This window comes from Lycium ferocissimum, unplaced genomic scaffold (genome assembly GCF_029784015.1).
Source record: "Lycium ferocissimum isolate CSIRO_LF1 unplaced genomic scaffold, AGI_CSIRO_Lferr_CH_V1 ctg525, whole genome shotgun sequence".
Lineage (NCBI taxonomy): Eukaryota > Viridiplantae > Streptophyta > Magnoliopsida > Solanales > Solanaceae > Lycium > Lycium ferocissimum.
The window spans coordinates 255,768-278,816 of NW_026725923.1; the positions used below are offsets into that span (position 1 = coordinate 255,768).

The 23,049-nt window shown below is 35.8% G+C and overlaps 1 protein-coding gene across 1 annotated transcript; it reads right to left on the minus strand.

The window, feature by feature from the left end:
• Window positions 1-5,681: 5,681 nt before the first annotated feature.
• LOC132044795 (uncharacterized) lies at window positions 5,682-21,939 on the minus strand. The gene is made up of 6 exons (XM_059435319.1): window positions 21,586-21,939; window positions 19,580-19,757; window positions 7,854-7,951; window positions 7,076-7,172; window positions 6,397-6,482; window positions 5,682-6,161 (listed from the first exon to the last, which is right to left on the minus strand). Exons 1-6 carry the CDS (start codon window positions 21,823-21,825, stop codon window positions 6,108-6,110), a joined length of 753 nt encoding a protein of 250 aa, XP_059291302.1. The 5' UTR covers window positions 21,826-21,939; the 3' UTR covers window positions 5,682-6,107.
• Window positions 21,940-23,049: the final 1,110 nt, after the last annotated feature.

The window sequence follows — 23,049 nt, forward strand, 5'->3', positions numbered from 1 at the left end:
TCAGGACTCAAATTCACAAATGACGACCACAATCGAAAGATAGGGAAGAGTACAAGGAATATCCCAAAACTTAAATTACATAACTTTGCATTGAATATCCCAAAACTTAAATTACATAACTTTGCATTGAGTCAAGATGTTGCATTACTTCATAAAGTTTTTAAAACTAAAAATATATGAATTCCATAAAAAGCAATATACTTTAGTAACTTTTACTGCAAAACCAGAATGCAAATGCAAATCAAAAAAAAAAAAAAAAAAACCTTGTACTAGCTAAGTGCATGATTCTAAATCCTCTAATCACTAGTAGGTTTACCAGCATATGCTACTTATTTTGGTTCCCTGAAGATTGTTAACGTATATATATATACTACTCACATCATACATTAGGAAACAGGGCATGGTCCAACTTATTTAACCTGGAAAATAGAAGAGCTCTAAATCTTTGATCTTTTCTATTACTATTAGCAGCATGCAGATCTGGAAATCAGAGGGCAACCTGTTTACATCAAAGTGCTCCTCCAAGGTAACCTGTTTTGGGTGTATAGCTGTAAATGGTGCATGTTTAACTCTAAATAATTTAATGAAGAGAAGTCTTTCCATTCATAATAGATGCTACCTGAAGTCAGGATTGACTCTTAGCATCACATTAGGTCAATGTAGGATAAACAATCAAGTAAAGGAGAAAGAAGCAAGATAGGACGAGAAAAGCAACTGGCTAGACATCAATTTTTTTATTTGGTGAAGTAAAGATTTTATTGAAGGCAGAAGATGCAACATAGTACAAGGATTCAGCTTACAAACAAAAGGATAACACTGAGCTCCAAAAGCTGAGGTTACCCTACATCTAGTGAGCTTACAAAATCCAAGAACTGGCGAGGTTGTTGGAGCTACATAAACTTTTTTTAAAAACTATTACAAAACAATCTCGGCTATGGTGAATTTACTATTTTTCTCAAATTCTTATTTAATTATTTATTTTTGGAATCCTATATTTCCTTTGGCAAATATACCATAATTAAACTTATGGAAAATTTCCTTTGCCTAAGGTCCTTTTCCTTTGCCTAAACCTAAACATATGCGGGACTAAACAACTAAACATACACCGACTCTTGATCAACCCAAGAAAAAGTCCTATAGCTGCAAATTATTTTTGCTTGGCAACTATTTTCTCTTAAATTGTTATAGTTCTTCTTACCTTCTTTCACTGCAAATTGTATTTGCTTGACATTTATTTTATGTTGAATTGTTCGCAATTTCTTCTTCAATTCTGATGTTGTTTGCTTTATTTTGCAGCCAAAAAAAGTGGAGGCAAAAGTAAGTAAAGTTGTTTTTCCTTTTTGATCTGCGCTAGGTGACTTGAGCATTAAGTTTAAAGTTATTTATTCAATTCTAATGCCTCTATCTGGATCATCTAGGTTAGTAACCTTATTTAGTATATTGATATTATCAGTTGTTTAGATTTTGCATCCCTATCAATTGGAAATTGGTCCATTTTTCACACATATTCAGTATTTAATGTAAATTTTGCAGATATATATATATATATATATCTAAGTTTCGACTAATTGTATAAATTTTATGTAATTCTGATACCAGTCATTCTTCTATTTGAAGTTTTAGATTTAAATTCATTCGAATTTCATGCACCACTATGCTGCATCACAAACAAGATATCATTCTTCTACCGGTATTTGACTTACTTTCATCACATGAATTGTCTATTGAAAATTAATTCTATTTATCTTAATCAAAAATAATTATGGGTAACTTATGTATTTTTTATTTATTGTTGTATGTATAGTAGTTAATGATGGTTATGCTTTGGGGTAATCAGGTAATGAGGGGTAGAGTGTTTTGTTGTTGTTTGTAAATGGGCCTTTCTCAGTCAAGTAATGCTTTTAGTGCTTTGGGATAATAATGGCTAATTGGCTAATTTATTGGTATTTCGGCTAAATACTTGTTGGCCTCACCTGAGAAAATTTTGTAATTTTCAACCAGAAGCTGAGGAAATGGTAAACATATGACAGGACAGAAAAATTAGGTTGGATTTTGTTTTACTCATAAATTTATATAGACGGAAGACCTTACTGGAAGTCATATGATGAATACAAAGCAGAAGTACGAAGGGCCTCAGAAATGTTGATTGAACTTTTTGCTCTTCATTAAAAGACACTCTACAATAGATAAAAGTGTCATTTACTATTTTTCTAATATTTAAGAGTTTTAAATCAAGTCAACTATAGTTCTCTAAAAATAAGTTTATTTGGGTTAATTGTAGAGTCCAAGTTACAGAAGACTTTGACGGCAAAAAAGTTACGTTCTACTTTCAGAGTCCCAATTAAAATATAATATCAAAATTTAAGAAACCTACTATATTTATACCTTTCCAATACTATATATTTAGAAATTAGATTGTTCTTTGGGTCACCAAGAGGCATGATTTTACTTGTATGAGCATTGTCTTTCATATCTGGCAGCCAAGCAAATTAATGTTATTGTTTTATTCTATTGGCTTGAACCTTTTCTTAATTGTTTAGGTTACTGCTTGTTTGGTTGTTCATTTTAGCCCTTTAATTTAATTTGTGAGAGTACAATTTAAACAAATAATGTTCATTCTTATTTTTGTAGCATTGAGAAATATGTAAACAGTCAGAAAAAATTAGTAAGTTTTCTCATTATTTTTCAAATTTGTTTTTGAATTGGTTGATTTGTGGATTAATTGTGTTGAATTATATATCGATTTTAGTTGTTCTGGGGGTTATCTTTAATTATTTTAGCTTGAAATGAAATTCTTATTTCATGTTTGTTGTTAACTTGCAAAACATGAATCCTTTATTAGAGATGGATTATTTTGTTTAATGGAGTTTTGCAAACACTTTGCATCGGAGCAGTAAGGTAATGCAATGGCCTTTAGTTTTTGAGCAGTAAGTAAATTATGTTATTGTTGCGAGACACTTCCCCCGTATTTTGTCACTAACAGTTTTCTAAGTTGTATTGGTTATGGTAGAAATTGGTAAGATTTTCTATATATAAGAAAACACGAAGCTTCTTTGCGGAATATTGATCAATTTTTCACCTTTTAAAAATATAGTACATATTGAATAAAATAACTATTAAATTATTTCCTAATATTTAGGTTTTATTATCAACTAAATTGTTTGTATTAAATTCTTACTTATTTGAACGGTGTAATATAATAATAATAATAACAACAACAACAACAACAACGAATTAAACATTATCTTGTAGAATTCTTTTATTGCCAATATTAATTACTGTTATAAGTTTAAGATTCTTTTATTACCTATGTTGTGTCTTTTTCTTTGTTTAGTTTTAGAATTCAGTTTAGGTTAAAACCAAAACAATTTCCAATAACGAGGAGCTAGCCATTTCTATATTATCGACATTTGCTTGTGATTTTAGATAAGCTTTCTAACTTATAGTTTATTCTTGAAGTTATATGATATTAAAGGTTCGTCCATTTTTTTAAAAATTGCAGATTTTAAGGTTCTCCATTATGATTTTTGTTTACAATATCTTATTTACGATCATCAGTTTAACATCGACTTATTTTCAAATTTTGCACACGTATTTGAATCATTGCATTCGTAATGGAAAATTAGTTTCCAGTTTCTCTTTCTGTGAGCAAAAACAATTTATATTAGTATTATTTTATGTCTGAATTTTTGCTTTATCTTCATATATTTTACATAGACGTAATCAAGAAAATCTCCATAGAAAAGCATCACCAGGAATTCAATATGGGTTTTCATGCCTTTTTATCGAAGTGTAAATAAGAAAAATATCATTGGCGAAAGAAACTAGAAATAAAGCAAAATCGATTATAGTATAATGTCAAACGTTGAATTGCTAAAATACAAAGTTGAAGTAACAAGGATGAAATAGTAGAAAATAAACATATTATAAATAGATTGTCATTATTTTTTTGTTACACTCATTCTAAAAAATGAAAACTCTCAATATTATTTTATATATTAAGTTATTTCACTACTAAATAAACATGAATTATCGACGGAAAGTTAAACAGTAAAATTTGTCGCTAATTCTTTTTAGCGATGGATTAGTAACGAATTATCAAAAAAATTCTTAGCTACGAGCAATTTAGCGGCGAGGTACGAAGTTTTATAGTGTTTGTTGTCAAATGATGTACACACTTTGGTCATGCGTATACTGGGGTTATGATGGGAGGGTGGGGGTGAATAGAGTGGTGGTAAAAATTATCCATACTAAATTACCTCTTAATGATATTAAAACTTTATTCAAGATCTTAATGATTAAGACCTATTTAGACCAAACAAGTGCTTACTCATATTAGGTAAAGATTTTACTAATTCAAGTTTGTTTATGCCCTATATTTTTTAATTATCGCTTCAGGCTTAGAATTCTTTTAGTACTAATCAATATTACTTACATTGTGACTATCAATATTTCTTAAATTATGACCTTTTATATAGGTTTAGAATTCATTTTAGGCTTAGGCTTAGGCTTAGACTTAGGACTCATTTATCAAAATTACTTAGGTTAGCATTTAGAATTTTAAAGTTAAAATTGTTAAGAAAGAAATTATAGGTTGAATAATATAACAATATATCCAAAAGTTTATAAGGACAACTAATCATTATCGAATTCAGATGCATGTATGATTACTATGGTTGAATAGAATAGGGTCATCGAATTTAGGTGCACGTGTGATTACTATGGCGGAATAGAATAGGGTCACAAATTTTAGCACCCTTGTAAAATGAGTAAAATCACTAATATATATATATATATATATAGGAATTAGCGACTCAAAAATTCTATGGATAGAAAATAAATTCTGCCCCCTAAATTCAATTTTACTCTTTTTCAAATTCCTCACATTAGTAAATATATTTTTTAAATTATTAAAATTCTTAAGTATGTAGATTGGTTAAGTAAGAAAACTATTAGTGGTGAAAAAAATTAGTAATAAAGCAAATTCGATTATAATATAATGTTAAATGTCAAATTGATAAAATGCAAATTTTAAGTGACAGGGATGAAATAGTATTAAATAATATATATTTTATATGAATTGTCATTATTTTTTGTTACACTTATTTTAACAAATGAAAACTCTCAATATCCTTTTACATATTAAGTTATTTCGTTACTAAATAAACATGACTTATCAACGGAAAGTTAAACAGTAAAATTCATTGCTAGCTATTAATTGTCCTTCGTGCACTTTTAAGGTTTTCCATCGATCGTATCGACATATTTCGAGAATTTAGCCCCAAATTTAATTTCAAAGACCCTAATTATGATATACCTTTTTCCCCTTAAACATTAGGAAAATGTAACATATTTCCATAGAAAGAGTACACCACGTGAAATGTACGTGAAAGTGACTACGTTCTATAAACAGTTGTGAACCGGCAATATTGTATAGAATTAGGACCACAATAATCCAGAAGATGGGTTCATACAAAACTTATATGTTAATATGGAAGTTTAAAATGATAAGTTGAGACACATAAAGCGTAAATATTACACATGGAAGATAAATGAGTGAAGGTCGACTGAAAAAGTTCAGCTATGTTCAACGCAAATCAATGCATATTGATTAGTGTCAAAACATGATAAGGCAAGCTTACAATCACATAAACGAAAGTTGCCTTAAAATAACCCCAATCTTTACGGAAGCAAAGGGAACCACCAAGTAAGATTAAAACTTAATCATCATCAGTACACCTACATTAGGTTTAATATTTAACCGATCCATTAATGGAAGTATGAAACTGCAAATATCTTGTCAACGAACCAAAGTTTCCAAATCACAACTAGTTTCTCCCCATCCACCAATATATTGTTGCTTAAAGGATTTATTATCCACAACTCTTACTGCGCTTAAAAGGAGGAAGAAATACGTTAACCAGCAAATGATGGATATAGCAATGTGAATAACAAATTGCGGAGGTAGAAATAATACTAGCTCTGTATCTTGGCAATGTCGTTCGTCCCTGCTTTCCAAACAGCGGCGATGGTGAAGAAATTGATTAATACACATTTAAAATACATCTCAAGTATCTTGCTGTTAGAGCCAATATCATGATTGGTGCTCATTTGTGAAATATACCCTTCTTTGCTGTCTTTGGTTTCTTATGTGACCGGTTCTGCCACAAGATCCAACATCCAAAAAAAAATAGTCAGTCAATGTCATATTTTGAAAAGAAGTAGGTTAATGCCAACTAATAAGAGATGTAAAGGGTGTTTAGATGGCCTTATTTTGAGTGTTTATAGGCTTTTAAGCTCTTTTGTAGTTTAATATCATATAAGTTTTTTTTTTGATAGGGTAAGGTCCAGATGTAATATTATATAAGTAGGCCAATCACCATGCAAAATCCCTACCTTGTGACTTTCCAGAGCTTCAACGTCAATCCTCTCTTGCCACTTGCTCTTGCGGAGTTTAATCGGCCGGTTTCCAACATACTTCCCTGAAAACAACATGGATTACTAGCTCATTAGGCATCTGGGAATAATATTACACCAATTCAATAACTAAAACTACTGCCAATTTAGACATTCATGTACTTCCCACTTTGCTAACTCCACAAGACACCAGACTCGTGAAATTCTCTCATACAAGTTTGGTTGATGTTATTCTTTTCCTTACTTATTTTTCCTTTACCTAAACCAACTTCAAAAGCAGTCCTAATAATTGTTTCCTTCACTATTCCTTCTTTTTTATGGACAAACGCGGGGGTGGGGTGGAGAGATTACACATTCAAGTAAAGGAACCAGGGGCCTAAAAGAGAGCACTCTTTCCATCAAAGGGAAGACATCAAAGAAGGGGGGCCAAGAAATCCACACATGGCATTAACCAAAAATTATATCAAGGAAACTGTTAGATCCAACTGAAAGCTACCATCCATCATTTATGAGCGGTGATCTTCAACAAGGTAAAAGCTGATCACATAACTGCGACAGACCCGCTATATCAAGTTGTACCACTTAATATATTGATTATGCTGTACCTTAAGCACAGTAAGAGACTACACATTCATATATTGATTAACAGATAACTTACCATTCATTTCTTTAAGTGCCGCAGCAAGGTCTAATGGGTTGGAAAAACTCACAAATCCATATCCCTTGGTCTTACCAGTCCGCTTGTCTCTCACAACCTGTGAACATGCATTGCAGAAACCCTTTGTAACTGAACCTTGTAAGCCATAACATACAATTATACAATAAAGTTCGAAGAGAGCAAGGCGAATATAAGATACTACTAAATTCTTTTGTATTCTTTTTTCCGGGTCAACGCATGAATTAGTAATACTAATAACATCAGCATGATGGATCTTGAAATATAACTAAGCTATACTTCCTTATAACACATTATTACTACTGCACTTTTGGACAATAAATAAATTACGAGCAGGCTATGTTCTAAGGAAGAGGTAAGGTATCACCGCGCACTCATACATACAACCTGAGGAATACATTTTTTGATCCTACAATGATACTACTACAATTTTCTATTTAATTTTTGATAATTAGAAGTTACTGAACTCCAATTTGAAAGCAGTAAAAAGTGAGAAGTCTCTCTCAAAACTAGATGCACGTATATCACTATCAATGTACCCAGACTATCAATAGATGTCTATGCATTTAGAAGGATTTCTAGCTTTCTGATGATTCAATCATCAGGACGTACGAATGTGATGAAAGAAAAAGAAAGAAAAGAATTAAAAGTTTAGGGGACAGAAATCTCTCCCTTCATGGCCAGAATACCAGTGCTCATGTATACCAATCAAACAGATAAAAATGTAAAATTATTGGAAAACATAAATGATCTAACATACCTTAGCCATATTAAAGGTGGGAAACCTTGAAAAGGCTTTTGATAGGACATCATCATTCACCTCATTCCCAAGATCACCACAGAATAGACGATAATCATCTGTGACACCACCCAAACAGTAACTTAGTTATTCCACTGTATAAGGATTTGCAACCATTCTAACAGCAAAGGAACAAATAAGTGAATCCATGTGAAACAGGTGCACACAGCCATCACAGAAGAAAGTGACTGGACAACCAACAGCAAAAGAATAATTGGGTAAGAAAAATGGTCATCAGCGAATACAATCACTTGCGACACTATAATCCATAAAAGTGGACCAATAAAGCATACGTAAACATCTTATTTAAAAAAAAAAAAAATAAAAATTAAAAAAATTAAAAAAAAACCTTAATACTCAAAACATGTCAGATCTGATAAATTACTTTGCAGAGTTCGTCCCCTGCACATTCTTTTTCTAAACACCTCCAGAAAATGCAGAAAAAGAAGTGCATTTGGAAAGACAAGACACAAATTCCTCATAACTTAAATAGGAATGAGTAGGAATTATTGCAACCGGCTTAAAGATAAAGTTGTAGAGGTAAAACGAGTTGAGGATACAATTATTGCATTAAGGCTGGTACGGGAAAGGAGACAGTAAATGCTGTTAGTGCCTATGCTCCACAAATAGGATTATATGCAAAAGCTAAAGCTAAGTTTTGAGAGATTATGGACATCTTGGTTCAAGGGATTCCAAGAGACGAACAAATCTTTGTAAGGGGGAACTAAATAGTCGAGTAAGTAAAGATAACGACAGTTTCAAACAAGTAAATGGGGGCTGAGGTTGCGGTACTAGGAATAACGAAGGGAACAATATCTTGGCCCACTTAGCTCAGCTAACACATTTTATAAAGAGAGATTCTCACCTAATAACATATAAGAGTGGGGGTAACCACAGTCAAATAGACTTTATGCTTACAAGACAATGTCGTTAACGCCCCACTTACACTATATATCTACTTTGGCCCTTGCTTCAGTTCTAAAGTGAATGGATAAACTGAGAACAGACTTTCTCTGGCAAGGGAACTCAGAAGCAAAGCACGTTTTTCATGTTAACCAGAAAAATGTCATCAAAGGAAAGAAATGTCGAGGCCTTGCCATAAAGAATCTCAAATGCCACAATGAAAGTCTTTTGATGAAATGGCATTGGAGATTCAATAAGGAGGTAAATGCTCTTTGGAGGAGATTTTTAGCTGATAGGTTCACTTTGGATGGTCCCTGGAACACTGAGGTCTCAAATGCTTCGCATGGTTCTGGAGATTGGAAAAAAATACAATCACTGAGCAAGTTTGAATTGAACGTTGGTTTCTCTGTTGGGGGTGGTAGAAAGATCAGCTTATGGGAAGATGCATTGATTGGACATTCACCCCCAAAAAAGGATCTTTCTCAATACATCTACAACATTTCCTCACTACACAAGGCTTCTATAGCTGACTTCTCTGATGCTCAAAGATGGAATCTATTTCTAAGAAGGAATTTAAATGATGGGAAATTGCAAGATCTTGTTCTTTGTTACAGTCCCTTAGCAACATCATCCTGAATCCACACAACGATCATTCTATAATATGGAGGTACCATTCTGGTGGTATCTTCTCTCTTAAGTCTTGCTACATGTATTAACTTCTTCCAATGCTGATCTTTGGCCTTGTAGGAAGATTTGGCACAGCAAAGCACCTGTGAAGGTTTCTTGTTTTTGTGGCTTGTGAAGAGAACCTCAAAGATGCTCGTCATCTTTTCCTACACTTTAAAATCATTTATCAGGTTTGAGCATGTTTTTTGCCATTTTGGACCTGTCTTGGGCATGCCTCACTCCATTTTGGATTTCTTACATAGTTGGAGAAGAGACGGCCTCAATAGGAAGGCACACAACGGCCTCAATAGGAAGGCACACAAGCTTTAGAATACTATTCCCGTTGTCATTTCGTGGACAATTTGAATGGAAAGAAACGAGAATTTTTTAAGGCAAACATAGCAACATACCGTTAGAGTAGTGGTACAATTACAGGGGAAACTCTTGCAAAATTTCCGTAGAAATTCCAAAGGACTTTGAGGACCCACAGCTGGGCGCTGACCATGCTGTGAACCTCTGGGTATCTGACCCCATGAACATGTATCTGACATGACATGACATACTCAGGTATTGTATGTGAAAGGGTGCTTAGCCAGTTCGATATACGCTGCAGCGGCTGGTATCGAACCCGCGACCTTGCAGTCACTTTTGTTCTCCCTAAGGAGACGTCTCTTACCAATTGAGCTGCAGCTCAATTGGTAAGAGGCGATTCCCTCTGGGGAATGTAAAGGAGCCAGAGGTTCCGCGTTCGATACCCCGTAGCGCTGCAGCGTGAAGAGGGATAATGGGGCAAGCCCCTGTGCGGACGGGCAGTACCCTGGCAAAGACAATACCTGAGTAGTGGGTCCCCAGAGGTGGGTCGTCACAATAGCACTTTTGTCACGACCCAGCTAGGGGCCGTGACGGGTACCCGGGGCTAGCCACCGAGCACCACTCGCTCTAATACTCATCTTACTCAATTAATGCTCTTTTACCAATTTTATACACGAATTGTAGGAAAATCATATTTTATATAAACATAAATACTTATATACATTTGCCTCTCGGCATCAAAATAATATATACATAATAATAACATCTTGAGAGACCATCTGACCCACACTGTGTATCTACGAGCCTCTACTGACATACTAAACATAGACAGAACAAGACTCCGTCGTGCCCAAAATAAGAATCATAAGCACCTCCGGACAATGGAGTGCTCTCCAATCACCGACACTACTAAGTGGTCCGGACCAAGCTCACTCCCTCACGTCTCACTGTGGGCGTGAACACGGCGTCCAAAGAAAAACGGACGTCGACGAACATGTACCGAGTATGAGAGGCATAAACAATGAAGAAAACGGGATAATATAATGTGAATATCAATATGAAACATCCGAATCCGAATGACAATCATAAAAGAAGTAATGCGTCTTTGTCTTACCATACTCATCATAATCTCATAAATGCATAATATGTGTTCGCCCGTCCGTATCCTGGACGGTATGATAATCGATAACATTAGCCCGCGTCCGTGCCGCCCGCGTCCGGGTACCATCTCATGCCGCCCACTGGTGGTGTCGCCCATGCCAAAAGGGTGGTGGGTGTATCCGAGCCGGCCGCCGCTCGCGGTGATTGCCCCGACCAACTAGGCGCGGTGTAATATGATCATGACATGCTCATAAAAAATACTTGTAATAATATGATTATCATAATATGCTTATCATAGTACATGCCTAAGGCTCTAGATCAACTATACTCTATCGGGGTGACGTAAGGTCGTGATCCCCGATTTCATTATGGAGCAATTATTGACATTCTGCCTCACCTTGAAGGAATTAGTACATAAGGTGAGTGTAAGAAATAAATAGCATCATTATCAATATGGCATCATCATATCATATCTCTTATCTTATATAGACATTTATGGACTTAGGTTTCTAGCTTTCCGAAAAATAGGACCTCATGAAGAGGAAAAGAACTTATGTTATAGGATTCATGCCATTAGAAAGAAAGGACTAGCCTCACATACCTTTGTCGTTTAGCTAAGTTATCGTTCACTTGCTCTCCCCCAATGTCACGTCGTTACCTTCACGGAGAATTCATATTAACATTAGTTAATCGATTATAAGAACGCGTCGTAAATTCTAGAAAATTGGCGCATTTTCCCTATAAACTTAACAATCCTCGAAATTCCAACTTAGCCAAACGTCAATCAAAATACCAACAACAACAATACCAATAATTTCATATCAAACTAGACTTAAATCCATTCTTAAATTACTCCCAAAACAGCCCAATATACATTCGGATGCCAATGCTTGCATACACTTCTTTATTTTCGTATATCCATAATATAACAATAACAACTACAGCCAATCCCCCGATATTCCAGCCCACAAAACAGTCCATAACGATCATAAAACAGTCCTCAAAATATCATCGCAAAACAGCCACAAATATCGGCACAAAACAGTCCGGTATACGCTTTGTATACAATATCTTTATACATTTTATTCTCCCAATTCAAGAACAACAACTTATCAACAACATCAACAACAATATCAACAATTATTATACATCATAACTCAGCTAATTCCATCCATTTAATCCACCTAAAACAGCCCCTTAATCCATAAATCCCAACAAAACAACAAACGAGTTTATAATGCTATTTTCTCCGTTCTAATCCGTTAAAACTCTAAATCAACTTGTTAACCATGAAAAATAGTACTTAATCTTACCTTAAGTATGCAGCAACCACTTCCACCCTCTCCTTCTTAGCTGATTTTTAGCTCAAATTGAAGGCAACGCGACGTACAACACTTTTCTCTCCATGAGCTTCGCGATTCGGGGCTTAGATTGTGGTCAAAATTTGGTTTCTTTCTCTATCTCTCCTCTCTCTCTCTATCTCTGAAATTTTCTGGGTTTGTTGAGGTCTGAAAATGAAGGAGAAGACCGAAATTTTTCATTAAATGGCAAAGAAAATGGGCCTGACCCGACTTGGAATCGGGTTGGGCCGAATTCATTGCCCAGCTTGACCTTTCGCATTAAAATATCCATATCTCCTTATCCCGATGTCACATGAAGACCCACAACCTATGGTTGGAAAGCTATTTCAATTATCTACAACTTCTATCTCTTGGTATTTTTCCAAATTCCAAACTTATAATACCATTTTTTCCCCTCGAAGTCAGGTCACCCGAAAACATTTTCTTAAAAATATTCGTTTGGAGGGCTTCCACTTTGATTTGGCCCAAGGGTCCTTCATGAGTTGTGTTTAACTTTAAATATGTGATTCATATGACTTTTCAGATGTTCCAAAAAAAAATCTCGATGTGTGGGTCCCACCTCAGCAAATAATCCGACGTTCAAAAATACGGGATACAACACTATCAACGTGAGTTTAAATTATGTCACAACAACATGATTGTCAATTTTTTGAGGAAGCACGTGTCACACTCATGCTCTGAAAATGCGGGATATAACATCCTCCCCCCCTTTGGAACATTCGTCCTCGAATGTTAAACTATGCGGGAATTTTACAAAAATTTCGCGCAGTTTCCCCTGTAATATGGCACTACCATCCTGTCACAACAACCCATAGTAACTGTGCCTCATAGGGCCATAATACAATAGAACTATAAATTGGCCCCATACGACCAAAAGCATGAAAGAAAGCACACAAAGGCTAATAGGGTTATGACCTCCCGAAATCAAATCACCCGAAAACGTATCTTAAATATGTTATTTTGGAGGGCTTTCACTTTGATTTGGCTCAAGGGTCCTTCTTGGGTTGTGTTTAACTTCGCATATATTACTCATATAACTTGTCATATGTTCTAAAAAAAAATCTCGACATGTGGACCCCACCTCAGCTTATGAATAATTCATCGTACGAAAATACGGGATAAGGAGATATGGATATTTTAATGCAGAAAGGTCAAGCTGGGCAATGAATTCGGCCCAACCCGATTCCAAGTCGGGTCAGGCCCATTTTCTTTGCCATTTAATGAAAAAATTTCTTAACTTCTCCTTCATTTTCGGACCTCAACAAACCCGGAAAATTTCGAGATAGAGAGAGAGAGAGAGATAGAGAAAGAAACCAAATTTTGACCACAATCTAAGCCCCGAATCGCGAAGCTCATGAGAGAAAAGTGTTGTACGTCGCGTTGCCTTGATTTTGAGCTAAAAATCGGCATAGAAGGAGAGGGTGGAAGTGGTTGCTGCATACTTAAGGTAAGATTAAGTACTATTTTTCATGGTTAACAAGTTTATTTAGAGTTTTAACGGATTAGAACGGAGAAAATAGCATTATAAACTCGTTTGATGTTTTGTTGGGATTTATGGATTAAGGGGCTGTTTTAGGTGGATTAAATGGATGGAATTAGCTGAGTTATGATGTATAATAATTGTTGATATTGTTGTTGATGTTGTTGATAAGTTGTTGTTCTTGAATTGGGAGAATAAAGTGTATAAAGATATTGTATACAAAGCGTATACCGGACTGTTTTGTGCCGATATTTGGGGCTGTTTTATGTAATTTTCGTGGCTGTTTTATGACAGTATTTTGGGGCTGTTTTATGTAATTTTTGTGGCTGTTTTGCGATGATATTTTGAGGACTGTTTTATGATCGTTATGGACTGTTTTGTGGGCTGGAATATCGGGGATTGGCTGTAGTTGTTATTGTTATATTATGGATATACGAAAATAAAGAAGTGTATGCAAGCATTGGCATCCGAATGTATATTGGGCTGTTTTGGGAGTAATTTAAGAATGGATTTAAGTCTAGTTTGATATGAAATTATTGGTATTGTTGTTGTTGGTATTTTGATTGACGTTTGGCTAAGTTGGAATTTCGAGGATTGTTAAGTTTATAGGGAAAATGCTGCCCAATTTTCTCTAGAATTTACGACGCGTTCTTATAATCGATTAACTAATGTTAATATGAATTCTCCCGTGAAGGTAACGACGTGACATTGGGGGAGAGCAAGTGAACGATAACTTAGCTAAACGACAAAGGTATGTGAGGCTAGTCCTTTCTTTCTAATGGCATGAATCCTATAACATAAGTTCTTTTCTCTTCGAGGTCCTATTTTTCGGAAAGCTAGAAACCTAAGTCCATAAATGTCTATATAAGATAAGAGATATGATATGATGATGCCATATTGATAATGATGTTATTTATTTCTTACACTCACCTTATGTACTAATTCCTTCAAGGTGAGGCGTAATAATGTCAATAATTGCTCCATAATGAAATCGGGGGATCACGACCTTACGTCACCCCGATAGAGTATAGTTGATCTAGAGCCTTAGGCATGTACTATGATAAGCATATTATGATAATCATATTATTACAAGTATTTTTTATGAGCATGTCATGATCATATTACACCGCGCGCCTAGTCGTCGGCAATTATCGCTAAGCAAGGGCGGCTATACTGACACACCATGACCTTGGCATGGGCGCACACTGTGGCGCGGCAAGAGATGGTACCTTGGACGCGGGCGGCCCGGACGCGGGCTAATGTTATTGATTATCATACCGTTCCGATACGGACGGGCCTCGTACATATTATGCATTTATGAGATTATGATGAGTATGAGTAAGACAGCATGCATTACTTCTTTTATGATTGTCATTCAGATTCAGATGTTTCATATTGATATTCACATTATATTATCACTGTCTTTCTTCATTGTTTATGCCTCTCATACTCAGTACAATGTTTGTACTGACGTCCGTTTTCTTTGGACGTTGTGTTCATGCCCACGTGTAGACAAGTGGGGTGAGCTTGGTCCGGACTTAGTGTTTGTCACCGATTGAGAGCACTCATTGTCCGAGGTGCTTATGATTCTTATTTTGGTATATATGTATATTTTGGGCACGACGGAGTCTTGTTCCGTCTATATGTTTAGTATGTCAAGAGAGGCTCGTAGATACGCGGGTGGGTACGATGGTCTCACAAGATATTATTATTATGTATATATATTATTTTGGCCGAGAGGCAAATGTATATAAGTATTTATGTTTATATAAAATATGATTTTCCTACAATTCGTGTATAAAATTGGTAAAAGAGCATTAAATGAGTAAGATGAGTATTAGAGCGAGTGGTGCTCCGTGGCTTGGAAAAGGGTCGTCACGGCCCCTAGTCACGTCGTGACAAAAGTAACATTCGAGGAAGAATGTTCCTAAAGGGGGAGGAATGTTACACCTCGCAGTTTGGTACATTAAGGTTCGCTAGGTATTAGTCGTTCCAACATGGACCCGGGGTTATTGTTCGAAGATATGTAGGATTGTATATGCTATCATAAGATTATGAGGGTTTAAGTTCATGTAATAGATCGTGAAAGGGTTGGAGAAGTAAATCAGGGAGATTAAGTTTTCGGAGCCTCGGAGGAAAGTTAGATAAGATTTGGTAAGATAACTTGGTCAAACTTTGAGAAATAATATCTTTTAGTATATGAGAAGTTTTGAAGCAAAGCAAAAGCCTAAAATGAAGTTCGCCGAGTCTAGTTTCCAGCGCAACAAACCGCTCGACGATACGACATCGGAGCGGAGAATTAGCGGACGTTACAAGTTAGGCCGACGGAGCAAACGCGTGCTACAAGCCGCTACAAGACCGAACCGACTTTGGAACCATATAAAAGGGGTTTTACCCCTCATTTTTCATCCAAAAACACCTCTCAAAATATAAAATCATAAGCTTGGAGCGTTTAAACATAAAATCATCATCATCATCATAATCATTATACAAACATACCCATCGTTGTTGTCATCAGGACTTACAGAATAATAAATCTCTAACTTGGAGAATAAAGACATTTTGGAAAACATTTCTGGATTATCAGGAAAGGAGTCATGCCTTTGGAAAAAAAGGGCTAGCCTTAACATACCTGTTCGGTCTCCTACTACCTATGCTTATCCGCCCAAGCTTGTAAGTCTACATTCAAGAGGATTCACACTATCGTTAGACTCATCGTCGAATACTTGTGTTAAGAGTTCCAATTAAACTATTCTATATCCGGACGAAAATCGGACAGCATCTCCCCTGTTTATATGCCTAGCCCGAAATCATAATCCAGCAACCAACAACAATACCAACATCAACCACAATATTATAAATACCAATATATTCCATAAAATATCCCACACGACATTTGTCCAATTTTTTCACCAACAAATCCACTATACAATAATTCAACAACTCTACTTCCGTAAATAAACTTATATCCATATCAGTAAAGAGAGATTCATACCTTACTCTCGCTAGCACCGCGATATCTCCAATATTTGCCTTGAATTCCAACCAAGATTTACCGCAATACGATAGTATAATCGCAATTACGCGATGTCCGAACTTAATTCCGGAGATTATACTTAATTGCGTTAAAATTTTGTGGAGGAGAGGTTGGGAGAATTTTCTAGAGAGTTTTGGATATTTTAAGAGGTATTTTTGGATGAAAAATGAGGGGTAAAACCCCTTTTATAAGGTTCTAAAGTCGGTTCGATACGTATGCTTGATCCGTAGCAGGTACAATGAGTACTGTGGGCAGCTACGGTAGCACGTGGGCCACCGTAGCACGCGTTCTTTCTGTCGGCCTCTAACTTGTAGCGCCCATAATTCTCTGATTCCGATGTTGTCGACGAGCGGTTGTTGCGTTGGAAACCAAACTCGACGAACTTCTTTTTTTTTTTTTTTTTTTGAGATGGTGACGGTTAGTCTATATCCACGTGTTTACTACATCCAAAGTGTAGTCCCCCTCAAAAGTGTTGTTACAACTTACATTGCCCTGACTATTACATTATATCATAACCAATTTAAAACCGAATAAATATCTACCTGCCCTAAATATCAGACTCGCTTACACCAAAAAGTAGTATAATCCTAGGCAATTTAACTTCAATCTCTGCATGCTACTGTTTGTCTTCAAAGCATCTGTGATTTCTCTCCTTCCAACCGTCCACCATATACTTGTTTCGGGACAATCTTCCATCTCTCCTTCTTTTGTCGCATTTCCATCTCCGTTCCAACACTTCATCACCTCTTTTATGGTACCCGGCTTCACCCATTTAATTTTCCTCTCATCTTGACAAAGATCCGCCAAAGCTGGTCGCGTCCACTTGCAATGTAAAAAAAGATGGTTGATCGTCTCTGCTTGTTCGCATAGGTAACACCTAGAGCATAGTTGAAGCCTCGCTTGTTCAAATTCTCCCAGTCGAATCGCCTCCTTTGCTAATAACCATGAGAAACAGTTTACCTTGTAAGGTGCTTTTGTTCTCCAAATCATCCTCCAAGGCCACCCTTCCACCTCGACGAACTTCATTTTAGGCTTTTGCTTTGCTTCAAAACTTCTCATATACTAAAAGATATTCTTGCTTTGCTTCAAAACTTCTCATATACTAAAAGATATTCTTTCTCAAAGTTTGACCAAGTTATCTTACCAAATCTTATCTAACTTTCCTCCAAGGCTCCGAAAACTTAATCTCCCTGATTTACTTGTTCTCCAACCCTTCCACGACCTATTACAAACAAAATTGTATTTTTTTGCTAGCTATTTGGTGCATCATGACCATTGTAACTGATGTAGATTCCATGCTAGATATGATCAGGGAGCTTTACACACTTCATAATTTTTAAAGCACCATCTTAGTGCTGTTTTACCATTTATAAAATATCAATACTTACTAAAAAAAAGGTGTGATAGAACTGCTGTAATGACTGTAAGGTTATTTCACGAGGAGGGTAGAGTGAGAAAGGAGACGACTTACAAACAACCGTGGATTAGGTAGTGGTCATTATTGGGACTTATAGAGAAGGAGGCAACCTACCCTGACCCAAATATCAGTGGTTGATTCCACAACTCGAACCCGTAACACCTACTAGGAACCTATTATGTTATACAAAAACAACTTTATCGTTGCTCCAAGACTCCCTCTTTCAAATGCACCGTTTTTATCCTACAAAATTCTACACACCAAATCTGGATAGTGAAACTGGGAATACTCTCGGCAAAAACAATACAGGTGCCGGTGATCACTTTTAACAAGCAGAGCACTTTCAAAATATACTTGCCAGCTCCACACAATCTCAACTGCTTATCATTCCAATCACTTCATCTGTAAATCAGCATTGCCTATCAGTTTCTAAACTAGCAAAATCTAAACCAACTTCTAGATCTAGCCTTAGGATTGGGGTCAAGCGTAATCAGGTTCTCCTTTTTCTTAGGGGTGGAAATTGATCTTCAATAAAAATAAGTAGGAAAATCCATATAGTGAAAACCTAAATATAGGAGCAAAACAGTCCTCCAAAAATTGTGATAGTGACACAAGGGACACAATTGAGATTGAAGTGAAATGCTTCCGGTTTTTGCATCAACTCAAGAAGTGTCCCAACTTTAATTGTGCAGTGTACAAACTGATAGCAAATTCTTGTGCAGCACAAACAATTTGAATTTCCAATCATACCCCCACATTGTTGCAAGCACGTCAACGAAGAGCTGCTATTCTTGTTTATGAAGTCTAGTCCTAAATCCTACTAGTAATACTTCTCCAAAATAGTCCTAGTTTTCACAAAAATAACTGATAACAATAAGCAGCTAAAGTAATTTCTCCCAAGATCAATGCACAAGCAACTAATTCAACAATTAAACCAGGTACAAAATGTCAGGTCGCTTTACACCCCATTCTAGCATCAAGACAATCATTAGCTATGATCATAGTGTGTGTCTCCCTCTAACAAAGGCATTCCTATATAAGATTCCCATTTCTTTTTACGAAGTATAGGATTACCAATTTAAAAAAAGGCGTTCTTATTACCTTTATCCTTTCTTTTTGAGTTTTTGCAATAATCTTAAACACTTTACCCTAAGTTAATAGATCTGAAGTCTTCGAATTCTTCCAAAAATTCCAAATTGTACGAGTATTTGGACGCTATGCCCAAACCCTTCAACACAAAACACTGTACTAGTGCCCATTTCAATCGATGCCTAAAACTATCAAAGACTATAAGGAGAGAAAACTAGAGCAATCCCCACAACACCAGGAGAACAGATAAACAGATTCAACACCATGAAGCAAAGTCAGTCAAGAAGAGGAAAAAAGAAAGATATAGGAAATTAGACTTACTCTCTGGCCACTCCGCAAGAGTAGCGTCTTCCCAACTATGTCCTGCTGCCTTACGAGGTATAGCTTTCTTCTTGGCCTCAGCTTTGTGCTCAATTTCGCTGCTCGCAAGTGCAGCTTTCACATTTTCAAGTGCTTCAGGTGTGATTGTTTGCGCATCTCTTTGGAATAACTGCTGAGCCTGTCCATAACAATTACCTACATTACAAACATGACAAAATATACCTTCTTTTTTCAAAACAAGCTCACTTGCTTAACATTACAAAGCTACATATCACAAAAGCCTTGTGCAGATACTTCTATGGAGATTTTCTTCTGCTCTCGTAAAAGGAAACTAACAGGCTTATAATCGGTGTCATCATGATTTTTTTAAAAGCGGTGTCGAGGTTCGAAAGCTCGACTAGTTCCACGGGTATACCCAACCCACTTCATTGACCACTAGGCCACACCCTTGGGTGCACATCAAGATATTTTATCATGAACATACAGACAAATAGATGCAGATATACTCTCAACAAGCAAGCAAGAAACAATCTCAACAACTTCACAAAAGAAAGTCTTACAAAAGTACAGGCCAAATTCTCAACCAAAAAAAAAAAAAAAAAAAAATCAACTACAGAAGAGAGCAATAACGGGAAAATTGCTTACATAATTACATATAACCTATTAATCAATTAAAACTTTAGGACATTAGCATGACTAACGCAATCAAAATGTAAGGATTGAAAATCAATTGCAATTTTGCCATTTTTAGATTAAACACAAAGCAAAATTCAGATATAAAAGTTTATAATTAACATATCTTTCCCCTTTCCTTTTTTTTGCCATCAATATTTGATGATATTTAAAAATGCTTACTCTTTTAATTTTGTCGCCTACATATACACGCACATATAGAAGCAGATATAATCTCAATAAGCAACACAATTTCACAGGAAATTTAACAAAACTACCTGCCAAATTCTCAAAACTTTACCAAAATCAACAAGAAAAGCCAGCAACAAAAACAAATTACTTGCATAATTGCATATACGAAACTCTTTTAGATGGGAAAAAAAGCTAACGTTACATATAAGTAAGCTTTCTATGGATATTAGCCTGACTCTAAGGTAGCATTTGGCCATAGATTTTGGATCAAATTTTGAAAAAAAATCTTCAAACTGTTTGGTCATGAAATTTGATCAGATTTTGAAAATTTATATTCAAAATATTTTTAAATTCCAAAAACTGTCCTAGGAGAAATTTCACTTCCAGTCACAAAACTCAAGAATTTACCAAGTAAAATGCATGCCCAAACACAACTTCAAAGTTCCGAAAATACCAACTTCAAAAAACTCAAATTTTCAAGTTTCAACTTCAAAATCTATGGCCAAACAGGAGCTAACGCAATAAATTGCATCTTTTCCCGTTGCTAGAATAGACACAAAGTAAAATTCAGATATAAAAGCTTATAATTTCCATATAGTTTTTCCTTTTTTTTTTTTTTTTTCTTTTCTCGCCATCAATATTTGCTGATACTTAAAATTGCTTACTTGTTGAAACCGACGGGCAGTATAAGCACCGACAACAGGACGAGCAGCAGCAACAGACAAAAGTACTTACATGATTACATATAAGCTATTAATCAATTAAACTTTTTTTTTATGACATGGGAACCCGCAGCCGCTAGCCGTTGGGTGCGCACAGGATAAACACAGCTCCAGCTCCTGTGCAATAGCTCACAAACCACATAGGAAAGGTAACCCGCACTAGGCAAGCCCCGTGCGACGACCTCGACCCAGAAGACAAATCCCTTGTTGTCGTATGAAAGCCCAGCGCTAACCAGCTGAGCCACCCTTGCAGGTTATTAATCAATTAAACTTTCTACGGTCATTAGCATGAGTAACGAAATCAAAACGTAAGGATTGAAAATCAACTACAATTTCGCCCATTATTAGAACACACAGAAAGCAAAATTCAGATATAAAAGTTTATTATCTCGTTTTTTGCGATATTTAAAATTTGCTTACTTGTTGAAATTGAGGCAAAGTATAAACCCCTGGAATAGGAGTCGGAGCAGGATAAACAGAAGGAGCAGAAAGTTGCTGCACGGGCGGCGGCGGCGGAGCAGCACCTATGTAAGGCTGTTGTTGTTGTTGTTGGAGATGAAACGGCGTCGGAAAGTATGTGCCGTTAGAGTAAGTATACTGTGACGATGACGATGACGATGACGATGATGACGATGTTGAAGGAGGTACGTTATTTGACATTGCAATACACGGCGAAATTAGGGTTTGAGGATTGCTAGATTTAGGGATTATTGTGATTTTGATTTGGGGAAAAGAGGAGAGAAATTGGAGGATTAGGAAATATATATACGTATTGGTCCGAAGTCCCGAATATGGTAGAAGAAATTACCTTCAAATGGGCTAAAGCCCGGAACAAAGAAAAACAAGTGTTTTTTTAACTAACAGGACGAGTAGCCTTTCTTAGGATCGCTATTTATTTAAAGAATAGCCATATTTTATAAAATTTTACAATTTTAGCTACCTTAAAACTTTCTAAGGACATTAGTGTGACTCTTAACGCAATCAAAATTGCAACTTTTCTCGTATTTAGAAGGCAAAACTCATCGACAGACACATGTGGTAGTTCACTTCTTTCACTTGAACACATCAAGTGCCCCTTGTTCCATTTAGACACTTGAGGTAGGGCTAGACTGTGTCATTTAGGCACTTTTTGCCGAATCGGTCAAATATATACAGTGAGTGTAACACACTCGCCGATGAGGTGTCAAAACGACGAATTGAATGAAGACATGTGGCATATATACCAAAAATAATTATTAAAAAATAAATTTTGAGTAGGAAGTTTATTTTAAAACTATTTAGTTAAATAAAAAAAGCAGCAAAAAAGAAAAAAGAAAAAACCTATTTTCAAAGCCCCTCTCACCCACCCACCCTCTTCTTCTTCCCGATAAATTCCCACTCCAGCCCTTCGACTCTTCTTCATCTCCATTGTTGAACCGAATTTGGCTAATTTGTTCTCCATCTCCTTCCTTGAATAACTTTTTCCCTAAAAATGGTTGGATTAAATAACGAGATTGGTGAAAAGTTTAGCCACAATTAGTAAATGTACACAAGAATCTTTTGTTCTTTGTTCTCTTGTTAATGGAGATTTCAAAGATTCAAGTAAAGGGGAAAAGTTGGGAGAAGGGAGAGACAAAGCGGGTTCCAAAGAACTAAAAAAATAACAAGAACAAAGAATCTTATGTTCTTCTTTTTCTTGTTAATGAAGATTTCTTCGCATAGTCTTTAGATTTCTCACAATTGCACTTAGTGACATGAATCATAGCTTCAAATTCCTCCCATAGATTCTTAATCCTTGAATAGTATGTGGCTACTGATGTAGTTCCTTGACTCAAAGTAGCAACTTCCTTGTGTAAACTATAGGTTCTTGACCCATCAGTTCTATCAAACTTTTTCTTTAAATTT

Coding starts and splice junctions, on each gene's coding strand:
- LOC132044795 (XM_059435319.1), bottom strand. CDS start 21,825: ATGTCAAATAACGTACCTCCTTCAACATCGTCATCATCGTCATCGTCA. Junction 6,483..7,075: donor GGCACTTAAAGAAATGAATG/GTAAGTTATCTG, acceptor TGTTGTTTTCAG/GGAAGTATGTTGGAAACCGG. Junction 6,162..6,396: donor AAGCTCTGGAAAGTCACAAG/GTAGGGATTTTG, acceptor ATCTTGTGGCAG/AACCGGTCACATAAGAAACC.